Source organism: Amblyomma mixtum, chromosome 9 (genome assembly GCF_055824585.1).
Source record: "Amblyomma mixtum isolate Tamu chromosome 9, ASM5582458v1, whole genome shotgun sequence".
Taxonomy (NCBI): domain Eukaryota; kingdom Metazoa; phylum Arthropoda; class Arachnida; order Ixodida; family Ixodidae; genus Amblyomma; species Amblyomma mixtum.
The window spans coordinates 96,198,196-96,221,477 of NC_143020.1; the positions used below are offsets into that span (position 1 = coordinate 96,198,196).

Sequence of the window (23,282 nt, forward strand, 5' to 3'; positions counted from 1 at the left end):
GTTTTGTAGTGGGTATGCATATGTGTTTTTAATGATTCTATCGCTTCCAATGAATAAGTTCCCTTGGTATCTTGTGAATATAGGCCGCGACTTTGGCCGAATAAGAAAAAAGACAAATAAGGTTTTTACGACTCGTTCTTTAAGAATAAATACCCCGGTTTGGCATGACGGGAAAAATTACTCACTAGTTAGCTAACTGGATAAAAACTGAATTAGTATTTGAGGTATTTCAGTTTCTGCAGGTCTTTTTGAGGGGCAGACGACTGACTGCAGAGAACGTTGGTGGTTGAATTTCTTTGGAGGAGAAGTTCTAGAGGCCCGTGTACTGTGCGATGTCAGTGCACGTTAAAGAACCCCAGGTGGTCGAAATTTCCGGAGCCCTCCACTACGGCGTCTCTCATAGCCTTAGTCGCTTTGGGACGTTAAACCCCATAAAACCAAACCGTTCTGAACCTACACGCGAACAAAAATATCAGCATATATATAGAAGAATGTATGACCACTTGAATGGTTATACGACCTCATGACGTGTAATTTTATGCTAGGTTTTATGGAGGTACTTAGGTAGAGTTTTAGAGCTAGGAATACGTATGCTTCGAACACTTCAGTACTTATAGCGTTCAGCCACTGCGGCAGCTGCAGCGGCAACTGCCAGTCGAGCACCTAACGTCTCTAAATATTCTTTGCGCAGTTTTTGTTGTGTTCCTAACCATTCTGCATAGTAATTTACTGGTTCCTTTTTCGGGCATTAGGTGATTCAAGGTAAATAAAAATAAACGCGGAATAAGCGTCGTGTTTCTAGTTAAAATATGAAAATTTATGGTGGTTAATTATTATTCAGGGAACACGTACGTCGACTGAATATTTATACAGTAGGAATATCTCTTTTGGGTGTAGCACTGTAATGCGTTTTAAACCGGGTAAACTTTTATAAGCGGCTTGCATTTTAAGTTGAAAATTGCTCAGAGACGGTAGCTATTGTTGAAGTCGCAAAATGCTGCGGTTTTTGTTTTCTGTAAGTATGAGCAAACACAAATATGCATACTTGATTGGCTCTGTTCTGCAATTCAGTAGTCTATTTCGTTCTGCAAATACTTGTCCCTTGCGGTATGGGGGTGTTTGGCACAAAACAGTGTGGCGACGCGTGCTTAATGCTAGACGAGCTTCGTAGCTGAAATCTCAGTTCTATCCTACCCACTATTGTCACGTGGTACATGTGGACTTCGGCAGTTCTAGCGACTTCTGCACCTCCAGTCGGACTCCTTGAGAAGCTCCATTCTCTTACCGCATAGCTTCGACCAAACTGTATCCTCATTGATCCGTAGGTGACTATCTGATCTCGGAGTTGTGACGTCATTACCAAGCTTGGCTTGACAGACACACCACAGTAATTACTAGCGCTATGTTACATCACTTTGGAGCGATGGAATCGGCATCCGTGTATGCCTTGCCAAGAAAATCAAGTTTAACGTACTCGTCAAGTCAGTGTTGCCCAGATATGCTTTGGCTATAATGCATATATGGGCCACAGCGGTTTGGAACTCTTGAGATTATGCTCTATTTATTCACATTATCCAAGCTGGAATGGGCTAATTGAGATCGTACATGAAGGTCGCATGGTGGGCACTCTTCAAATAGCGCCAATTGCTGTCGTGCAATACGGTGTGACCGGTTAGTGCGCGTTGTTATCAGGAGTGGCTGTTATCAATTGCTTACCAATCAACCATGTGACATCAACATCAGCCTGATTAAGCCCACTACAGGACAAAGACTTCAACTATATCTCTCCAATTAACCCTGTCCTGTTCCAACTGGGGCCACCCTATCCCCGCAAACTTCTTACCGAATGAAAGAGCGGCTTTATACCACTCCAAATGTGCACAAACATTCAGAGTACTCTTCATCGGCTGCGAAGTGCGTAACTTTTGTTGTACCTGGTATACAAAAGCTCTGCAATTCGAACTTCGTTGATTCGAAATTTGGGATAATTCAAACTCTGATTTGCTTCGTTGAATTTTATGTACAAAGCGCCTCTTTAATTCAGAAGTAAATTGGTTCCACCACCGATAATTCATACTGTGCGCAGCCGTGCCCAAGTGGCTAAAGCGCATCTTAATCTCATCCGCCCACCTAACTTTCTGCCGCCATCTACTACGCTTTCTTCACTGAATCCACTCCCGTACCCTTAAGGACCATCGGTTGCCTTTCCTTCACATTACATGCCATGCCCAAGACGATTTTTTCCAGTTGATTTCGACTAGGATGTCATTAACATCGGTTTGATCCGCGACCGCGGTGGCTAAGTGGTTACGGAGTTCGGCTGCTGACCCGAAAGACGCTGGTTCGATTTCGGCCGCGGCGGTCGAATTGCGATGGAGGTGAAATTCTAGAGGCCCGGGCCCCGTGCGATGCTAGTGCGCGTTAAGCAAGCCTAGGTGGAGGATATTTCCGGAATCCTTCACTACGGCGTCCCTGTACGCTTAATTACACTGTGCTTAATTACTTAACAGTTCAGTACGGATATTTTATTTCTCGGCATACTTTGTCATTGTCTCTCGTTATCCACTTAACTATGCCTGTTACAACTAAATAATCTTACATTTAAACCACCGATTACATTCTGTTCTCTGATTCTCTCTTCAAGATCTCCTTTATAACTATACCTCACACTGAAGCTAGTATCGTATTATGCGAAAGCTTCTTAAACGCTTTTCGACACCGTAGGTGACTCAGTCCCCTTCTGTTTTTTGCTCTGAACGCAGAAATGCGACGGAAGACTCGCAAGCACTGACTGAGCCCCACCGGGTTATAAGCCATCCATGACGGAATCCCCGGAGCCGGCCACCAGTTCGGCTCCGGCCGCCGCCGAAGTGAGGCTGTCCACAGCACGGCTGCCGCTTCCACCGCCTCAGATCATCGTCGAGGAGCTCTCCGGAGACGACCAGTATGAAGACGTAGGGGAGGCGCCATCTTGTGACCGTTTCCTCAGCGTTGACGGTGCCTGGCTCGAGCAGCCACGTCGCGTCCGCAGGTCGTACAGGTAAGTCCGCCATCTTGTAAAAGTGTCGACTTCAGTAAACAAAAATGTGATGTGTGTGGGTAAAATATTACATAGTGCAACTATTACCATCAGTCAGTAACAAAAATATTTAAACCTGATGACAACACAACATAACAAGCGCCACAATACAGGGACAAGACATAAAATTTTGCTGGGTTCCCAGCCACATTGGAATCGCTGGCAGTGAGAAAGCAGATGAATGTGCTGGAAAAGCTCGGAACAAAGAAATAAAGAAAGTGTACATTGCCTACAAAGATGGTATGAAGTTGGTGCAGTGCAAATTAAGAAATAAATGGTAGTCGCAATCTAATATCGAAAGAAAAAATAAGCTACATTTAATAAAACCCATCCTAGGCGAATGGAAATCATGCACACACCAAAAACGATTCATCGAAGTTATTTTATGCCGTCTCCGCATTGGACACACACATCTCACACACAACTTCCTGCTCACAAAAGAAGACAAACCTGTTTGCGAGCAATGCGGATATGAACTTACCATAAACCACATACTACTATCATGCACAAAACTTGAATCATTAAGAAAAAAATATTTTGCAACATTTTACAAAGAACATATCCCATTTCATCCAGCGTTGATTTTAGCTGAAGATGCACCCGTTAGTATGCTTGATGTTTTTAGCTTTTTAAGGGAAGCCGGTGTTCTTCAAAACCTGTAATGTTCCGACCCTGTGCTTCTCTACTTAGAACGATACACCTCAGCCACTTTCTTAGTCCTGAGAAGGAGGCTGAGGTTTTTATGAGTAGTTGGGGGGCCTCGAGATCCTTGGCAAGCCAAGGATGTCCACGGAGGTTAACCAACTTTTAAAAGCTTCTGCAAACAGCCATTCCTAAAAAGTTTGTATTTAATCAGCCAGGTAATAAAAATAACTTTTAGGCCCTTTGCACCACCGTTTTTATCAACTTTGTTTTCACACTCTGCTCAAGCCAAGTTTCCATACCTTGTTCTTGGCGCATGATAGCCTTAGATGCTTATGCGCCAATAAACCCAACACAACACAAACACAAGTGCAACGAAATGCAACACCAAAGCAGAAATTAGGGAAAACTTAGACTTCTAGTGAATGATGCCAGAGATGGCTGTAAAATTTCGTAGTTGGTAAGCCGATTCCAGTCCGTTACTGGTCTTGGGGGAAAAGGATATCTGAAGGAATTGTTACTATTTCTTTATCGATGCTGCAATCCCACAAGAGATTTGTGTGTGCTGACCACATTATTTACATTCGAGCTTTCCTCTACAGCTCCCATTCAGCGCTTCTTGGAAGCTGCTACCGCCATCTTTCGTGACTGCAGTGGCGGTTTGGCTCTCATTACAGAGTCCGTTACCTAGGTGGATATTAGTGAAATAAGTATTTGCTGTATAATACGTAGGCGCTGAGGGAAATTCAAAATAATGTACCCGTTCTCTGCTAACATTTTATAATCGTTGTAATCATTGTAACGTAGGGGTTGCAATAACAAGCAAGCAAGGATTTCTTTCATGCCACATTTTAAGCATATTATAATCTTGCTCCATGCGGCTATTACACTTTCTATTTCGAAATATGCTCCTCGATGATAAATACCACAGAGCGAACTGCTGCATTCTCTGGAGCAGATATTGCGTCTTCTCTTAAACAGGCCTCCTGCTTAGCGAATAAAAAATAAACCTGTCGTGTAGCGGCACGGTTTTTTTTTTTTTCCGCCATGACGTCCTAGGGAGCATTCTTCGTAACGTGTTAGGCTTCTGCTTACTCGGCTGAGCGCATCGTTTATGCATCGAAAGAAAGAAAAAGTGTACTCCACAGGCTTGTTAACGAGATTGGGTCAGGTCTATAAAAAGTTTTATTTTTTGCTCTTTCTAAAACAAATTATATATTTTATACGTGCTTTGGCGTGCAGACTAAAACGTGCTTTTGGTTTATGTGCGAGACTCCGCTGCCGTTGTTTTTCTTGAGGCTAATAAATCGCAGTTTTTCCCGCTTGTGCAAAGCCCAAATGGCTATCTCCACAAGTAAACCAATGCTTTCACGACGCCCCTAACTCAACGTGCGCCGTCAACACACTGTTCTGACGAAGGAAGCACAAATGTTTAAATACTGTCTTCACTGCTGCTTTGCTTTTTCATATATGGCTTTCTGCGGCCATTGAAAACGTTGCGCAACGTTCTTATCTTTCGTGCTTCAACGCAAACCGCGCCGTTGTTATTGCTGTTATAATTTGGCGGCATAACTTAAGAACAGGCAAACAAAGTAAGGGAATGAACAGTCTTGATAACTGCCACTTGGAGAGGCCCAATACTTGTCTGCTGCAGAAAAGGAAGTGGGGAGCGAAAAATAGTTCATAAACTCTGCGGAGAAAAACGAGCCGCTAACTAGGAGACTCGAAGCAGAACAAACGCAGAAAAACACGGCTACTTAAAGAGAAAAAGGAACTAAGACATGCATTATGAAACCTGGCACCGCTACAGCGGGTATCGCTTTTGTTGGAGCGGTATGCGCAGCAAAAAAAAAAAAGTAAAATTTAAAAATGACTGATTTTAAAAATGACTTTCCGTACGTTTATTTTCTTTCGCTGTTCACTATTTTATGGTATCCAAGCTTCGAAATAACATCCTGCCTATACAGCTCCCGTTTTCCAGCGGTGCACGTTAAGAGGCTACTGGTAGTGTTCGTCCACCACTGCTGACGTCGACAAATTTGAGAAAATATTTATCCTCGACCAATTCACGAACATCATCCATCAAACGGTCTTGATTGATTTTTCTGACTGGATAAATCGTTTATAGGTCTTCTGACTGGTGCAGTGGTATTAGGAAAAACGTAGCTTTTACACTGCTATGTCCCACGAAATCAATTCACTGCGTCCTTCAGTAGGACGACCCGTTGAAGCGATTGTTCTCCGAGCTAATCTGCAGCACACCTTCGGTAAATTTACCTTCGCTTCAACAGATATCCGTATGACTCACGGGCTCATTTATGTACTATTACATCAGGCCTTAACTAACAAGTTGAAAGGTTAATTTTGCATCCCGTTTGTAAGCAAGACAGGTTAGTGAACACGTTGAGCTGTTGTGAGGCATGCTTTTTACAGTCTATCACTTCTCATATAATCACACTTAGAAACGTCCCCCTTCACCAGTCATGGGGCCAGAATGAAGCGAATTCCACAGCGGTGGCCTCGATGTTTGAGCATGCGTCTCGCATGCCGGAGGTCATCGGTTCAAACCCCAGTGCCACCGAGTACCCACCAGTGATACAATGGCGCTTGATGCTGGATTGTCTTGATGCTGGACTTCTAGAATGCTTTAGAAATGGATCTTTGGCCGCACGCTGTGTTGCCCAAAATATATCGTGTCATTGCGCTATCTGACCAAAACTGCCCTTGAACCATAAAAATTATCATTTGAATTAACCAAACAAAAATTATGCTGCTACTTGTATAGGGAGTCGAACCTTTGGCCACTCGACGGCCGGTGTGGGTAATATAGTGTCCTTTACAGGCTTTTTCTTCGTCTAGTCAAAACCACTTTACGGTTGGCTATATTTGGTTTGAAGTGGGCAGAACACATCCCAAACTCCTGGTTTTCTAGTTCAATCCTTTTTAGCTGTTGCTCGAGCGAACTATGGAAAAAATCTTGTTCGGTCGCTGGGCGTATAAAGCCGCTTTTGTGATCCTTCCGGTTATTTGACACTTCGCTGCTGTTTGGTCTCAAATTTAGCAAAATGAACGGTCTTACGTCTTAATAATTGATTAAGTAATAAATTGATTATTTGACTAATTCAATGAATGAGCGATTGATTTATTGACTGATTGAATGAATTAATAAACGATGGATTGAATGAATTAATAAACGATTGATTGATTGATTGATTGATTGATTGATTGGTTGGTTGATTGATTGATTGATTGATTGATTGATTGATTGGTTGATTGATTGATTGAAACCGTTGCGACGAGCGCTGATTTCCAGATTACATTATTGAACAAGAGGACGCATAATTATGGAATTATGGCCAGAGGCATCACCTCGCTGACTAGAATTACATCCCGCGCTGCATCGTAGTACAAGGAAACCAGCGGTGTATAAACGATGAGCAAAACATCTCGCATGTCAAGTAAACATATAAGGTACTTCAGTATTGAATGTAATTGTCATAAACAACAAAACAGAATGTATTCTACAAAAAAAGGGGAAAAGACTACCAAGCCCTTGTTAAACTTTCTGTTACCACAGTGAAGCAATGCGTTGACTTCGATCACAGGAAAAAAAGTAATGCTTGCCCACTTCTCTGTCTAAGACATAGCAGGTGACTCGGACCACGCAAGGCTTCATGTATTTTGCAACGTGATCAATAGCTTCAGTGCATGCGCGAATCGTCTTAGAAACAGGGACACCTAATGAGCGCCGAAAAGCAATCAAGGCGACAGCTCTTCGAAGCCAGGGGACTTCATTAACGGACACACGACGCAGGTAAACAAACAATCCAGGTCGGACTCAAGACAAATACTGAAAGTTTCTGCCTCGTTAAGGCCTTTTCTTTCGGTTGTCCCAATGGATATTTAGACAACAGGAGTCTCTTCTGACTAAACGAGCTGAAGATCTCAGGATTTAGTAATCTATGACGAAGAAGTTTGCGTTTCCTACAGCGGGAATGAATGCATTTTATGCGGGGTATGGTGTAGTGAGTAGAATGGTATTCTTTATCTCGATTTATATTTAAAAAGGAAGTGTCTTTTTTATTTCCATTAAATCCGCAGTATATGCTTTTAGTATAAACATAAGCCTGTTTTCCAATTATGATCCAAGAGACGTAACAAACAGAAGAGCTGCACATTCGAGTGCAAATACAATAATAACTCAAATGAAGTTCAAATAAGTTTTGTATGCTGTTGTCTGCTCTTTGTATATTTAGAGTGGTCATTGCTATCCTTTTACAATGCATTTCATACAGGGTGTTCAACTTAAGGTTTTACACAATTTTTAAAAATATCTTTTTGTAGTTAGAAAGAGCGCTTTTTTCGGCATAGCATTGTCAGCGGTGTAGCACATCAGTATACAGCTAAGGCGTGCTAACTAGCGGGATAGTTAACCAATATTGAATAATTTTTAACTATTACCGTTGCGCACCTTAATCATTCAGAGGCGTGTAGCGCACCGTAAGTAATATCTATACCGGTTTCTAGAAATTCAAAAGCGGTGTTACCCTCGCCGCTATGGCCCAACAAATTTTGCCTACATCACGCCAAAATACATACAATTTCCAGAAGCTTGCAGGCAAAGCAAACTCTCCAGTGCCCTTAGCTCACTGAAATAGCCCAATTTTTTTGGGCCGCAGCGCCGATGGTAACCGCTTTTTCGAAATTCTAAAAACTGATATGTATATTAATTAAGGTGGGCTACACGGCTCTCAGTAGTTAAGGAGCCTAACTGCAATGATTAAAAAGTTAATTATTCATTCCTAGTCAACCAGCCTGCTAGTTTGCCCATCATAGCTCTATTCGGATGTACTACATCGTTGACAATGCTATGCCGCAAAGAGCACTCTCTTAACTCAAAGCGCCTATTTTTAAAATTGTGTCAAATCTTAAGTGAGACATCCTATATACAGGAGGTATTAGAAACGCGACGATAGGGAATTCCTAACAACGGCATACTCGTCTCGCATCCCTAAGCAGAACTAACCACACCTAACGTCAAACAAGACGGGTCGCTCACATAAAGGCCTGCCCTAACCGATGCCGGAAGACGCTATACAGGCTGTCTCGGTTATGCCTACCAAGCCACGTTAACCGAGCGAGACAGCAGCCGCGCGAGGAGTTTTGACGTGTTCCCTCCCCCTCCCTCCAATCGCACGCAAAGGGAATTGTCCGGGTGTCTATCCAGAAGTTCAGGCATTTCCCGATCTTCCGCTTCACCGACGCTAGCACGTTGCCTCGTGACAGACACCAAGCGGGCGCGGCCGAGGTCTATTTTTTTTTCCCCCTCCTATCTACGCGTCTTCCGATATCGATTACCTACATCATTCCCGAGGCTGTATGTGTGGTCCACGCAGGGACGAGAGACGCTATATAGATTAGGAACCGAACCGGCTGAGACAAGAAGATAGAAGGGAGTATAACCAAAAATAATAATAAGCGGTGCTCGCGGGAACGCGATGCAGCTCCGGCCCTTCCCGTCACGGTGCGTGCAAGGGTGGACAGGAGGAAGGAAGAGGACCCATGGCGCGACGTTATACTGCGTGCAGGGGTGCGGGGCTGTCTCTGGGAAGCGTGTTGGCTGCCTACGGGTGGAGGCTGTAGGTCGATAATAGCGCCGATGCCCGCCCAAGAACGTGGAGCTGCATCGACTGGTATAATGAAGGGACCCGGATGTGGTCATTCCGCTGTGGTCTTGGGACGGTGTCCTGTTGGGCGAAGGAGCTCGGGTTTCCGCTGCGACATCCAAGCTGGGCTTCTTTTGGGATGGCCGTGGTAGCCGTGTTTCCTTGTTGGTAAAGTGCGAAGTGTCTTGTATTCAATGATTTTGATATGCTAAAGAAAGTGAGGAATTTTGCGGAAATTTATCAGGATTTCCAGCTGTACTGGACAGCGTCCTTCAAGGGAAGGCCCGCTTTCTTTGTTCAGTGGACCACCACATGCGGTAGCAACAAAAGAAATTTCCGCTTAAGGCAATTAGATGAGATGAGGTGTTCTATGAGGGAAAAAGTGACGGCGTTGTCGTCTGCCGTAACCATAAAGTCTGGCCTTAACCAGTTGCCCAAAAAGACACTGGTTCTCAGGTGGTTATTGAATGTAAGGGTCATGTAGTTTGCGAGGGGGGTCTTCCGGATATACTGCTATCTGTCATCATGTAATACAACTTGACTTGGGTGTCAGTGAGTCAGTGCATTTATAGTTCTGCAATTCACCCCTCGTTTTCATTCCTTAATTGGTGCATACAGACAGAGCCTAAAAAGGTAGGCCTCCACCCGCTCCCCTGCTGCATCGCGGGTCATTAACCCAGACAAGCGGGGTAGTCGGTTACTCTGATAAAGATGCGTTTTAGAGATTGTATAGATACAGAAAGACCTGAAGAAAGCCTTGAATGAAACAGACCGATCAAGTCGAGCAGCTCAAATTAAATTTTCCTTCTCAGCACGGGTCATAAACGCCACAAACCTATGCAACCCAAAGCATGGAGCAGGCGTACTAGTTAACGTTTTCAGTAACTTCACACTCCCCGGACATGCAAGAGTGTGTTTCAGATTTATCTTTTCCCTTGTGTGAAACCTCAATCGCTGCCATTTGTACGTTTCAGAGCAGTTTGAGAAGTCTGACCGTTGTGTGCGCTTCCCTTAGCGCCCTAGCTATGTAATGCGAGCATATTTCGCTTGGGCAGTGGAAAGACCCCCCCGCCGCCAGTGGAACGCAGGTTCTGTACAAACCCGTGGAGCTTTAACCAAGCCTCCCTATAGTTGTCCTTATACCCGTCTTCCAAACGTAATACCAAAACTAGAAATGCTCTTTGGTCTACCAAGATCACCTCGCACCCAATGTAAAACAAAACACTGATCATTTTGCTGGTAATGGTTTCCTGGACACTACGCTAATTGACATCGGCTCCTTGTCATTTCTCTTGCTTGACGACGTGGGAACCGCTTACGTATATGTTCTTATATTTATTTCTGATACCTTCATGGCCCACAGCGCATTATTTAGGGGATTGGTACATAGATATAAAATGAAACTGTTACAAAAAGGGGGGGTAACGCATACATAGAAATGTCTACAAAAAATGATACGCAGGATTGCAAAAAGAAAACTAGCTGCAAGAAAATACATGATTCGAAAATGAGAAACATTACGATAATTAGGAATACCAACACCAAAACGAATAAATTCACAAAAACAGTGACAAAAGTTGCAAGTAAACACAAAAATATGTACTAGAACGTCACCACTCGTAGAAACATTGAACGAGCAACTGGGTACGATGACAGAAGGATATAAATGAAACAAACTGCGTACGAAAAAAGGAGCACAGCTAAATAGACAATATTCAAAACAAATTGAAGCAATTGAGGCTATGGTAAACCATAATGTAATGACAACATTGTCCTAAGCTCATTAACGTCCTTTGCAGCTACAATATGTGGTGGTAGGTGGTTCCACTCCGACGATGTTTTTGGAATAAAATCCTTGCACTGCGCTTGGTGCACTGCGTTTGGTGCAATTGCACTGCGTTTGGTGCAGTTGCACTGCATTTGGTGGTCGCTGAATATTTTGGACGTAATACCTTTTGAGCTGTCCCTCTTACTGTTACTTTGTTTTTAACAGCGTTTGGAAAACGTGAAGCAAGACGACCGAAGGTTCTACCAAGCATTGCCTGCCCATTTGCAGACGGGGCTACTGTAACGGAAGGCGTAACCTCGTAGCCGCTAGCTCGGAGTCCAGCGCACGGTCATTAAAGTTGAGAAGTACAGTCTTTCGCTTAAACTATGCGAGAAGGTGCCTATATATGCATGGGTAAGCGTATGGCAGGAGTTTCATCTTTGTGCTTCGTGTTTTCTATCTTCAGTCCCAAGTTATCGCACGAAATCTCGTTTTATATTTCACCTTTATTAGAACGCAATGAATAATTGCAATTTTAATCGCATATTTTACCTGAAGGTTAGCACAGTTCACTGAGCTGCTTTAGCGCGTACTTGCATAAAAGAGGTATGTGCTCATCACTTAATAAAGGTGCGAGTTCCGTGCGCACTGCCATTCCTTCTTTTAATTCGAAAGAAAGAACGTTTCTGTGTTTTTTTTTTCTTAGAAGGGTACAATGAGAGCTTTTGGCAAAATTGCTTCCTACGCACCAGCAGAATTTGCATTCCAGAGTGCAATCGATTTAAATTCTTTCTGTGATCCGAGAATAGTGAGAGCAGGTTCATCAGCTATGCTGGCATTCCCGCTCTTCCTTAGAGCAGTACGCTATCTCCCATTTCCGTGGCACCTGTTCGCAGAGAGCTCCGGGAAGAAAGGAAACGTTACCTGCAGGAATTCCAATTCTAAGCTCTCCAGTCGTAATTTTCTAGCAAGAGGAATCTTTCAGAATAGCGGTGAGTAAGTTTTTTTCTTTTTGTCACTGCGCTAAGGCAGTTTAGCGCCAACAATGACCGATATTTATAAACCATTTAGGGTGAAACCACACTGTTTAAGAAATAAGAAATATTACTAAGGAAACGCATGCCAGACGTAAACACACTGAAGTTGAAAGCAAAACTAAACGCGCACTGACCACGATTTCCACACTTAAACGTGTTTCGACATTCCTGAAGAGACCAGGCGCTTGTTCATTAGTCAGTTTGGCGTAGGACGCAGCAGGCCGTCGGGAGGAAAAACTCTGCAATATCGTTAGGTATTCACACTACATTCAAAACGAGAGCAAACTACATGGTAATGAACGCATGGAATTCCTCAGAATTACTAATGCTTGAGAGAAAACGTTCCCACTCGGTCACATTCTTTATTTTTAAAGGGAAGCAAACGAAAACCTGAATACAAGTTCCCCCAAATAGGCCGACGATGTTCACTGAAAGAATATTGTTGGCGCCCTTTCAAGCCGGTTAAATTTGCATACGTTAGAGGCTACAGGGCACTTTGCAGTTGAAGGTCTCATTTAAAAATCAGGCATGAGGGAATTCAAGTACTGGCCTTTTCTGTAAACTTTCTTCGCACAGGGAAAGCCGGAAAGTGGGCCTCAGAGACGTCTAGGAGCGCAGTACATGGTACAATGCCATCTCACTTCGTGATGCTCCGTTATAAATATGGTAACAAGCTTGTGAAATGAAATATTGTCGAGGAGAGGCCTTATTATGTATTGTGAGTCCACCGGACTGCTTCCGGGGCACAGCTGGTAGAGCTCATGCCATGCAACACAGATATAGCGGCAACAAGAAGGAAAGAAGGTTATGACAACAAGTCCTAACTCTATCAGAAATAGTTTCGCAAAGTCGCACAGCTGCACAATGGAATGTAACTATCCCAGGGTCCCTCCGTTGAAATTCTATGCAGATATGCATATTTTCGAATGTTTCCTCCTTCATTACCTATGCACCTGGGACATCATTTGGAACTCTCCGTCTCCGTGACTATATTGCTGCCTTTCCAGCTTTAGCTCACTGTCGGATGTTAGCGCCGCAGGCGCAGCAAATAACCGCAGCTACCACCGATGTTATAATTGGCCTTGCAGGATAATATTATCGAGGCGGAATTATGAAGTGAGGAGAGTATGCTTGAAACATATTAACCCTCGTTGCATCTCTTGAGGTAAAAGTAAGAGGAGGAGAAACTTTATTAGAAAGAAGTGGAGTTGTTCGAGCTTATGGGGGAGGACGGTGGGGGGAGGGGGTCCAGATTTCTGGGCTGTACTGGCTTGAGCTGTCCTGCGGATATGTTGTTTTTATAGAGATTCAGTACATAAAGCACTGTTTTATCTATGTATTCTGTGCGGCATTGGTTAAATTGGCTCTGCCCGTCTCAAACTTAGTCAACAAGCTGCGAGTTAAAATGACTACTGTCGACGACAACGGTAACACGACACCGGGAGCAGAAGATGAACCGAAAATGCGGAGCGATGGCATGCTAGGCTAATGTACTTTAACCCAAAGAAGGACGAAGCAACATCGCAAACTTTCTCGCAGAGCCGTCGACTTGAGAGACCGGACCAGTTTCAGAAGCGTCTAGCTTACTTGACCATTCTCGCGTATTGGTCAAGAGTGCGCGGTTCCGACATCGCGTAGTTGTCAAGGCTGTCGAGCGCGGTATGCAAAGCTTGTTTGTTCTGGGACAATTTTAGGCCGGATGTAGGAGCCGAAGTGCAGGATCGTCTTGGCAACCAAAGGCATAAGAGACAGGGATTTCAGAAACCATGGCATAGAAAACAATGTATACTTGTTTGTCTGTCCATCGTCCTGTATTAGGCTTTCTGTGCCTGGGCGAACGCTCTCCTCAGGCCGTCGGGCGCCAGCTCCGCCGCCGCTCGCGGCTGCCGCAAGGAGGCGCTGTGTGAGTAGAATACGTCGCGCGCGGCGGGTGCCTCGATGCCCGCGCTCATCGAGGATACGAGAAGCTCGGCTACTGCTGATCGGCCGCGCGGAGTACGATTCTTGTTTATTTTCAAGCATCAGGCTGGGCGCACTTCTGCCGTGTCATTTTCAGCTGCAGGGCCAACCATTACGTTCATGAAGAACGTTTATTGGTGGTTCGTGCTTCACGACATCAGCAACACGACGCAGCACATACACCAACATTTTCCGGATGCTCGCCAGTTCGACGACAGTGCTGATCCGCGGCTTGAATGGCTTGAAGTCACTTCCCCTATGTATTTAGAAGGGCTAAAAAAAGATCTGGGCATACCCCGTGAATTTCTCACAGACGAAACCTATCAGGCAATTCTGATCACTACCTATTTATTCTACAGTAGCGTGTGTCAAATATCTGCAATAGGATCGTTGCTGAATTTTCGGGTGGGGACGAAAAAGAACTCTTCAGTCAGCATGCAGACTGAAGAGTTCTTTTTAGTCCCCACCCGAAAATTCAGCAGCGATCCTATTGAATCCCTGTTTGGTAGTTTGCGAATGTCATTCGGGTGTAACGACATGTTGGATGTTCGGGCTGCATTGTCAGGTCTCGAAAACCTACTGAAGACCGGGATCGCTGCGTCTAATTCAGCATCCAATATTGCCCACAAAGAATGTGCTTCGATGTCAAGACTCACACCCGCTGACGTCCTTTCTTCTGCGCAACCAACTTCTACTTCAGCTCCAAAGCCTCCTCTGACGTCGACTGTGCAAGCAGCGCCGAAGCTGTCGAGAGCAAGATTGGTGCTTCAGTGGCTTACGACCACAGTTTTGCCACAGCCCCTGCCGTCGCTTCAGACCTCGGCTATCGCTTATGTGGGCGGTTACATTGCGCGAGTTGTTGGCGAGCATATGGATTGCGAGAACTGCCTTACTTTGTGTACGAAGCCGGTTAGCAACCAGCCACTCCTTCAGTTCACCCGCAGCCAAGACCGAGGTGGGCTGCTCTACCCGTCAGATCAACTTCTCTTCTTTCTCGACACATTAAGAGCTTTTGGTGACCGCGCCTTGCAGGACGATCAGACCTTGAAAAAGCCTATCACTACATTAGTATAGCACGCTGTCCCAGCCCTTTGTGCTTCAAAGTTGCTGAAGTGCAAGAGCGATGGCATATCGACGAGCTCATGAACCATATCGGTTCGTTTCCTGATGCCGCTTCTCTGCAACTACGCATTCAATGTCAGTGACAAGCATGACGTAGTTAAACATTTCACAAAAAAGCCCCTTTCGCGAAAGTACGCGATGCTCTGAGGATTGCGTACGTTTTACTGTCGTGTGGAAGTTAGCCTCCACAATAAATACTTCTTTTTTCGAGTTTGAGTAAGTGTTGACTCACAACGCACTGATATTGAATATATGAACCTCTATATCTGCGCAGCGTTATGTGTAGGCAGATGATGCCGCGTCTCACGTTACATAGCTGGTGGCACTGACAGCAGGGCGCATTTTTCGCGCGTACCATGCACGATCAAGTTGAGCGTCAACGATGCGACTCGAGACACCATGCAGTCTTGCAGGAAGTGCGCGGCAGATCAAATGATGAAACCAGTTGGCAAAACTCCACATTTTCTGGCGCCAACTCTGGCTTCGGTGGCGACAATGGTAACTCTCAAAAACTTTACGAAGGAAACGCGGGATCAGGTACCGCTTTGCGTGCTACTTACATGTGTAAACAACAGCACGCGACGGAGCTCTTTCAGAGCCCAAGCTTTCAGTATTAGCTGCTGCCAAGCACTGCTTTCAAATAACGACCCTCAGACAAGCGAACTTAAAGGTGACATAACAATTTTCCACGCAGTGGATTTAAGCAGGCGCGCGCTGTCATATCAGCGCAGCAGACGACGAACGAGCGCATTGCACAGCAGTAGCAGCGAAAGACACGACTAAAATGGTCCGGTTACCCTTAGCGACAAGTGCTTCTGAGCTCCCTTTTAAAAAAAGTTTTGATTGTACTTGAAACGACATGAATGCAGTCAAAAACTCAACGACAGAACAGCTGCGAACGGTCTGCGTTTCTATGAGCGACGGCGCGGCAGTGATCCTACTCCGGTGGCGGCGCGTGGCGGCGAAAGGCCGTACTAGCCTCGACGGCGGGCTCCCATTGTTCGCAGGCGAAAGAAGGATTTAGGCAAGACGTTGATCGTGTCAAGGAACGTCAACTACTGTGTGGGACGCTGTTATAGTTTCACTCTGCTGGCTCAGATTTCGAAATTTTGTCTATTTTTGTTGCGAGTTCAGTTTCATCTCCTGATCAGGTAACTGATCTGTTCAGCCGAGTTTGGCTTAGTAAGGTTTGGGTTCGGGTTGGTTAGTAATCCACACTTGACTCGTTGCGCTAAGAAAACACAAGGACGAGTGAAGGCGACGGACAATCGCTATTTCCAACTTGCCCTTGTCTGTCGTCATCTCTTGTCCTTGAGCTTTCTGAGTGCTTACTGCCAAGGATTTAAAGTACACAGAATGAAATTGGTGTTCAATTTCAATATAATACATACTAAATCAAAACAAATTTCATGCATTAAATAGAAAACAACGCGCCACACACGAACCAAACTTGAGAGGGCCGTTTGGTTGCTAAAGTACTGGAACAACGCTCCTTCATTTTCGTTATCTCCATGCATCGTTACTGAGAGGAAACCAACTGCCATGTGATACACGTCATCGCAGGAGATATTTTTTTTTGTCCGATATTTCCTCGCATGTGTCGGGGTAGCGTGTCTTCTGTGCAGTTAACTGATTTTGCTTTTGTTCCCTTTCTTTGATTAGGTTTGGATTGTTTCTTTGCACTTTGTTTTATTCGTTCGGTTGCTAAAAACATTGTCATCACCTAGCCCTACTCTCCCTTTCTTGTTGAATTGTATCCTTGCACATATTTTGCCACTCCAGCCATAACTACGAAAAGGTAGCCAGCAATATTCAATAAATAAAAACAAACTGTGCTCTGACATAAAATACGCCTGCGAGATCTTGTCCTTTTTTCGTATTTGTAGCGCTTTTGATTGACCCCGACGTTTATCTGCCAACGTAAACACTATCCACATGTTCCCCTACCGACTGGTAGTCGTTAATAATAAGACAGCTGATGACGCCTCTTTGTCCCATCTTTCCTCATAAGGTGGTTTTTAGATCTATGCGCTGGACGAAGAGGGTTAAGTGAAAGTAGACTCAAGCGCATAGTCATAACTCATTGGGCGTTTGTCAAGCACATGCGAAAATGCTTAGCTTTACTTTAAAAAAAAAAACAAAGTCGCTTGATAGTCAAGTTTGTTGTAAACTGTAGTATATCCCATCCACATTCCCTAAGTACTAATGTAGTAATTACTTGCCTCAGAGAGGTAAAAAAAAAAGTTTCAAATTGCTAAGCCTCTAACGCTGCAAGTTTCTTTTCCTTGTCATCTGCAGGAATTCAGTTTCAATGGATACGCACAGGCTAAAGCCTGGGCGGATTTTTTTGCTGTGGTATAAGGCGTGTGGGCATACGGCAGCGCTTGAGTTCAAGGCAAATCGCGTTCTTTCGAAATCTCTAGCGCTCTATATTTTCTAAATATTTCAGGGCGCCGTTTTTGCTGCTAGGTTGTGCCTCATTATTTTTTCATCTTTTTTCTTAATTCCAAATTACTCAATGTTAACTACCGTCTAAGTCTTGGTTGGTGGGGACGCCATTTTGCCAGGACTTAGCCAATGCGTAGGTGATTGAAAACTGATGCTGTACTTTGTTGGGGCCAGAAAAAGTCCACTCAACAAATTGTAGTGACTAAAAAGGAACAAGAAACGAAAAACGAAAAGAAAAAATAGCAGCGAAAAGAAAACATGTTTTTTCAAGGCGCTAAAGAATTAACGTACTTTAAAAGGCATATAGCAGTGTTCAGCCCCCTTCCGCGCTACAGATAACAGTAATCCCGCAAGCCGCTTTACATAGCCTTCATACTTGCATTTGGGGCCTCCTCTCCTAAGCTTCTCGGTGATGTGCCTTAAGTGTGCTGCGATATTTAACTTCAAACCATTGTGTTAGCCTTCAAGGTTTCGTTCATTTCGTTACAGCGGGCCGAGGAAGTCAGTTGCATACGTACCTCAGCCTTGACAGATATGTGTGAGCAGCTGTTCACACCTTGATAGTGCTGTTAAATGCCCCTTTCTTATTCTTCGAATTTTTCTTTCTCAAGACCCGGGTCCGAGTCACTGCTTCACTTGTGAATACTCCCTTCAAAATTCCAATAACTTACAGCCTATCGTTACGTGCTGCTCCCTTCCCAGACTTTATGTGAAACATTTCTTTGATTATCTTCAAATTCAATCCTATACCTACCGTTGTAGTTTGCGGGTCAGGTCTTTAACTATGCCCGTAATTCCACCTACAATTTAATGCTGCTTAACCCTCACTTCAATGTACTTTTTTCTTGCAGGTACTGTTGCAACTTTTTCAAAAGAATATGTATAAAAAGTACTATGCGCATAAAGGCCACTTCATTGCAATTGCCTCTTACAGTCCTAACTTCTTTTTCATAGCTGTTGCGTTTACTGACCTCCACACACAGCATGCAAGGGTAAAGTGTTTCACAACATCACTTAGGCTTTTGTACGGCGATTTAGCAAGCACGGCAGCGTCCTGTTGCTTACGCCAGTGTAGTTGATACTCTGCTACTCCTCCTGAAAGCAAGCAATCCGGACATCACCCCCAAGCAATGCACTCGCCTGTTCATCGCTCAAACAATGTATTGTGAGGTCAACGATCCACAGACTGAAGGTGCAATTTTTCTCGAATCGCGCGAACGAGATCACCGTGCCAATGTTCCGACGCGACTGGCCGTTGGCGCAATCATCTCTAAAGGGAACATCATCTTTTCCCCATTAGCTGGCCAGCTCGGCAAAACGTTTCAGTGCCGGATCACGGGCATGCCTGTCGAAACCGTCTCTATTGTCGCATTTCGGCGATCAGTTACCACTGCATACAGAACTCGCAAACCCGGCTGCGCAATTATCCGTCCCAGCGTCCGAAATGCTTTGCGCCACGAAAGCATTGGGTGCGAAACCAGAGGCAGGCAGGTGCGACTGAGAGCACGGCGCCTGTAATTGAACGCCTGGCGCTTCAGGGGTCATGCGTTAGATTTGAAGCGAACGCTTGACTTAGAGCGAGTGCTGTCAGAGTTGACGCCCGTAGCGTTGCACTTTCTGTGTTGCTTCAGTGGGAGCTCAGAACGGCATGTGCCTGACTTGTTATGCTGGAACGAATGCTTCAATCTATGGCGTTCTAGATGAACTTATTCTTTTTGTGTTATGCAGTTACTGTACGTATGAAAGTTTTGCTGGTCAGTGATGCGAAAAAAGAAGCTCTTCACATCGAGTTTCCACATTTACTCTGCATTGCAGCTTTTTACATCACTCAGATGCATACTAGAACGAAGCTCCCGGTATGGCGAGAGGAACCGGTACGTTTGGAACGCTTTCAACCGTGACGTCTTCATTGTTCCACGTGCACGGACTGACTACGGCAGTCAGTGAAGCGCTTGACTTGGCCTAGTATTCTGACTCCCTGGAAATTCATTACGACACTTTGATATCCCAAGGAAGGGTGTATCTCACTATTTTCCCTCTCTACATATCTTAGTATAATAGGGTTAGACAACAATACCGTTATTTGATTCGTTTCATTGTGTATGGGCGCTTGTTTTAAAAATCCACCATCGTTCTAGATTCATATGAGACTGTTTTTGCAGCACAGCGAGATGCTTCAGCGAGTATTTATTAGCAGCCATCTTGGACTGTTTTATGTGCAGCTATATGTAGGAGGTGGTCGTTTCAGTATACTTTGATGTAAATTTTTTGACAAAGCGCAAACCCGTTTAACCTTGTAGTCCTTTTGTTTATTTCTTGGTTTGTATTGTCAGAGCCGTAAGGGTCGCAAGCGAATTGGTAACGGTGAGACAACCAGCCTACAATCAAAACTCACCATCTCCTTTGGCAGGCAGCCTCACAACCCATGAAGTCACTGAAATTCCCCCGGTCTATATCAGTCAGTATGGACGAAGCGGCGGCACAAATTACGACATTTTTTTCTTGTAATTTGCAGGATGCGATATTCCCACTTGACGAGAGCCAGACAGTGATACATTCTTTAGCCTGTCTGTGTATTTATTAAGGCATACAACATGTACACTAAGCTGTAATTGCTAATTATATTTCTGTCCTGAACGGTTAATCAGTTGGCCCCGTTGGCGTTGCTATTATTCTCTACTTTATTTATACCTCTACTCCAGGAGAATGGAAGCATTTCCAAATTCCTTTGACGTAAGTCGTACAGCATATGTCAGAGGTGAGGAATTACGACAAGTTCCAACACCCATTTCAAGCCACATTCTTAAGAAATTGTTAGACAGGCTATAGACTGTTCATAGACGTTTCTCTATAAACTGTACAAACTTTGTATAGGCAAATCCTAAAGGAAGGAGCTAGACACCGCAGCGGACACGGGACAGAGAAAGAAGACGACACAGGGCGGTACTTGCAACTAAAATTTTATTTTAGTTGCAAATAGTTTAAGTCTCTTTCGCTCCGGAACGCAGTGTTACATTCCTAAATTTGCCCATCAAGCTACAACAACACGGGCGACAACGTGCCGCCTAGATTTTCGCACTCTTTCTAACTAAGCGGCTCTCCCAAACGCCGTACGCGTCCTTACTACAGCTGGGTCCAGGCGCGCGAATAGACAGAACAGGAGGAGGGTCGTGACTGGGACGCACCTGGCTTTGCGAACCCCGCCAGGGCTGCCTTCAAAACGTGATGCAGCAGCGGAATGTTTTCGCTTATGCTTCAGTGATTTTTTATACTTGGCTGTTATTCTCCCTCGCTCTCTTTCCAACCCTTTCTTTTTTATTTTTCTACACGCGCTCGTGTTCTGTTCTCTGTCCACATATGAGCCATTGTGAGTCGTAGTCGTCTTGTCCAAGCGATAGTTTTTCTCTTGTGTAGTTTTTTCTCTTGTGTCGACCGGCCTAGTCCGATCTCTTCGCGGGACGACTTTGTACACGGGTATTCGTCGTAGAAGAACGCAAGTGGTTTCGTGAGACATAGTTTGACCGTACCAGTGAATGTGCCCACGTCGGAAGGTGACATTCATGCGACTGAAGAAAATATTAATAATCTACCAACGTGCCTATGATACGGTTGTTCTCTGAAGTCCGGTTCCTTCAGTGTTTCAAGCGTCGCTCTTTCCGGACAGCTGGAAGTTCGGCGACATGGGCTGCTGTTACCCGAGGTGAGACTGCAGCGAATCGATGTCTTGTTTTATAGACATAGCGTTGAATCAGTGGCCATTTCAGTGACAAAACCTAAGAGGAAACATTGTAAAACGTTTTCAGTGAGAAAAAAATACTCGGGGTTAGAGTTGAGCGCCTCGCACAAACAATCACGAGCGTCTGATTGATTGGAATTTACACGTTCGCATTCGAAACGGTAATGAAAGATGTTTGAAGCCTTTTTGTTTAATCTGAAGAACACGCCTTTGACCGCCTACACTTAAGCAGTAAATTGTTCTTACGTTTACTAACAACTAAAGACGCAAAGACGCGACAATGCGAAAGCAGGAACTCCTTAGTGTCTTCGCAATTATGGGAAGAGGAACTTGAGAGAAAACATTCATTTGAGAGGAAACATACTCACAAGTTCTCAGCGAGAAAAAATACTCCAGGTTGTTTCAGGTGAGCGCCTCACACAAACGACTAAGACAGCCTGTTTGATCAGAGTTTACACGTACGTATTCAAAACGGTAATAAAAGATGTTTGAAGCCTTTCTTCAAATATGAAGAACATGCCTCTGACCGGCTACACTTAAGCAGTAAATAGTTTTTTACCTTAACTTAATAACAATCAAAGACGCAAACACACAACTACGCGAAAAGAATTAGTGTCTTTGATATTATGTGAAATGAACATGAGAGAAAACATTCTCTTTAGAGGAAGCATTCTCGCTTATTCTCAGTGAGAAAAAATACTCGGGGTTGTTTTAGTTGAGCGCCTCACACAAACAACCAAGAGCGCCTGTTTGATCGGATTTTACACGTCCGCATTGAGAACAGGAATACAAGATGTTTGAAGCCTTTCTTCAAATCTGAAGAACACGCCTGTGACCGCCTACACTCAAGTATTAAATTGTTCTTACGTTAACTTAATAACAATCAAAGGCGCAAACACACAACAACGTGAAAGCAGGAACTGCTTGGTGTCTTTGCAATTATTTAGTATTTATAAGCCTTGTGTACTTTCTGTCCTGGTTAAAGAACTAGACTAATGTGGACATTGAAGCACATGAAGTTCAGGATTAACGAAGTGATAGGCAAGTCCTTTATTAGTCTGCTTATCGAAAGCGCTAGTTTTCCCCTGAACGTTCACCCTTCTTGTGCGGGAAACTGTCGCTTGTTAAATCTACACCCCGCCTGAATAGTTAGTAATAAGTAATTTTTTTGCGAGCAAAACAACAAAAATCTCTTTGCATCATGTCCTAAGACTCGAATAGAAACAGCTCAATTTTTTTTGTCCTCTACGCACAAACAAAATTTCGACTTCGAGATCGAAGTATATGGCAAATGAAGCAAGCTGGCTTGAAAAAAGTTCTTTTTTCAACCTAAATCTTTGCTTAGCTTCTTTTTTTTTTTGCTCTGTCAAGAGTACGAAAACCCACCCTCTGTCGTTTCCATGCGGATAATTACCATGCCGGACAGCGGTGCTCTTGAACGTATTATCTACTGAGCGGCTGGGCTTATCTCGCAAAATCTCGTCCATCAAAGTCAGCCACTGGTTGCCTAATTAGGCTGCTCGAGATTTCCTCCGTGCCCAAGATTCCAGGGAAACCTAAAAGGGATACATTTTTGCTCGGTTGATCAAAGAACTCGTCATTTCCTCTACTTTAAACTTCTCCTCGGCGTTCTCATTATACTACGCCTTACCATCCTTAATAGCAACCGGGCCGCACTGAAGAGGGTGCAGAACCAGCGAGAGATAACAAGTACCGGAACTCAAAAAGAAAAAAAAACGAAAACAAAAAACGTTACAGTTTGACCGACGCAAGTTATTTCCGAAGATCTCGACTGCCGTGTTGTTCGGCGCCTAGATTTTTCACC

General features: G+C 44.3%; 1 protein-coding gene across 1 annotated transcript in view; it reads left to right on the forward strand.

The window, feature by feature from the left end:
* The first annotated feature begins 2,767 nt into the window (after window positions 1–2,767).
* The window catches only part of LOC149330227 (uncharacterized), a 272,567-nt gene continuing 252,052 nt past the window's right edge, over window positions 2,768–23,282 (forward strand). The window contains exon 1 of the mRNA XM_089560848.1: window positions 2,768–3,040. Within this exon, the coding sequence (XP_089416974.1) occupies window positions 2,820–3,040 (221 nt within the window). The 5' untranslated portion in view covers window positions 2,768–2,819. The remainder of the gene's footprint in view (window positions 3,041–23,282) is intronic.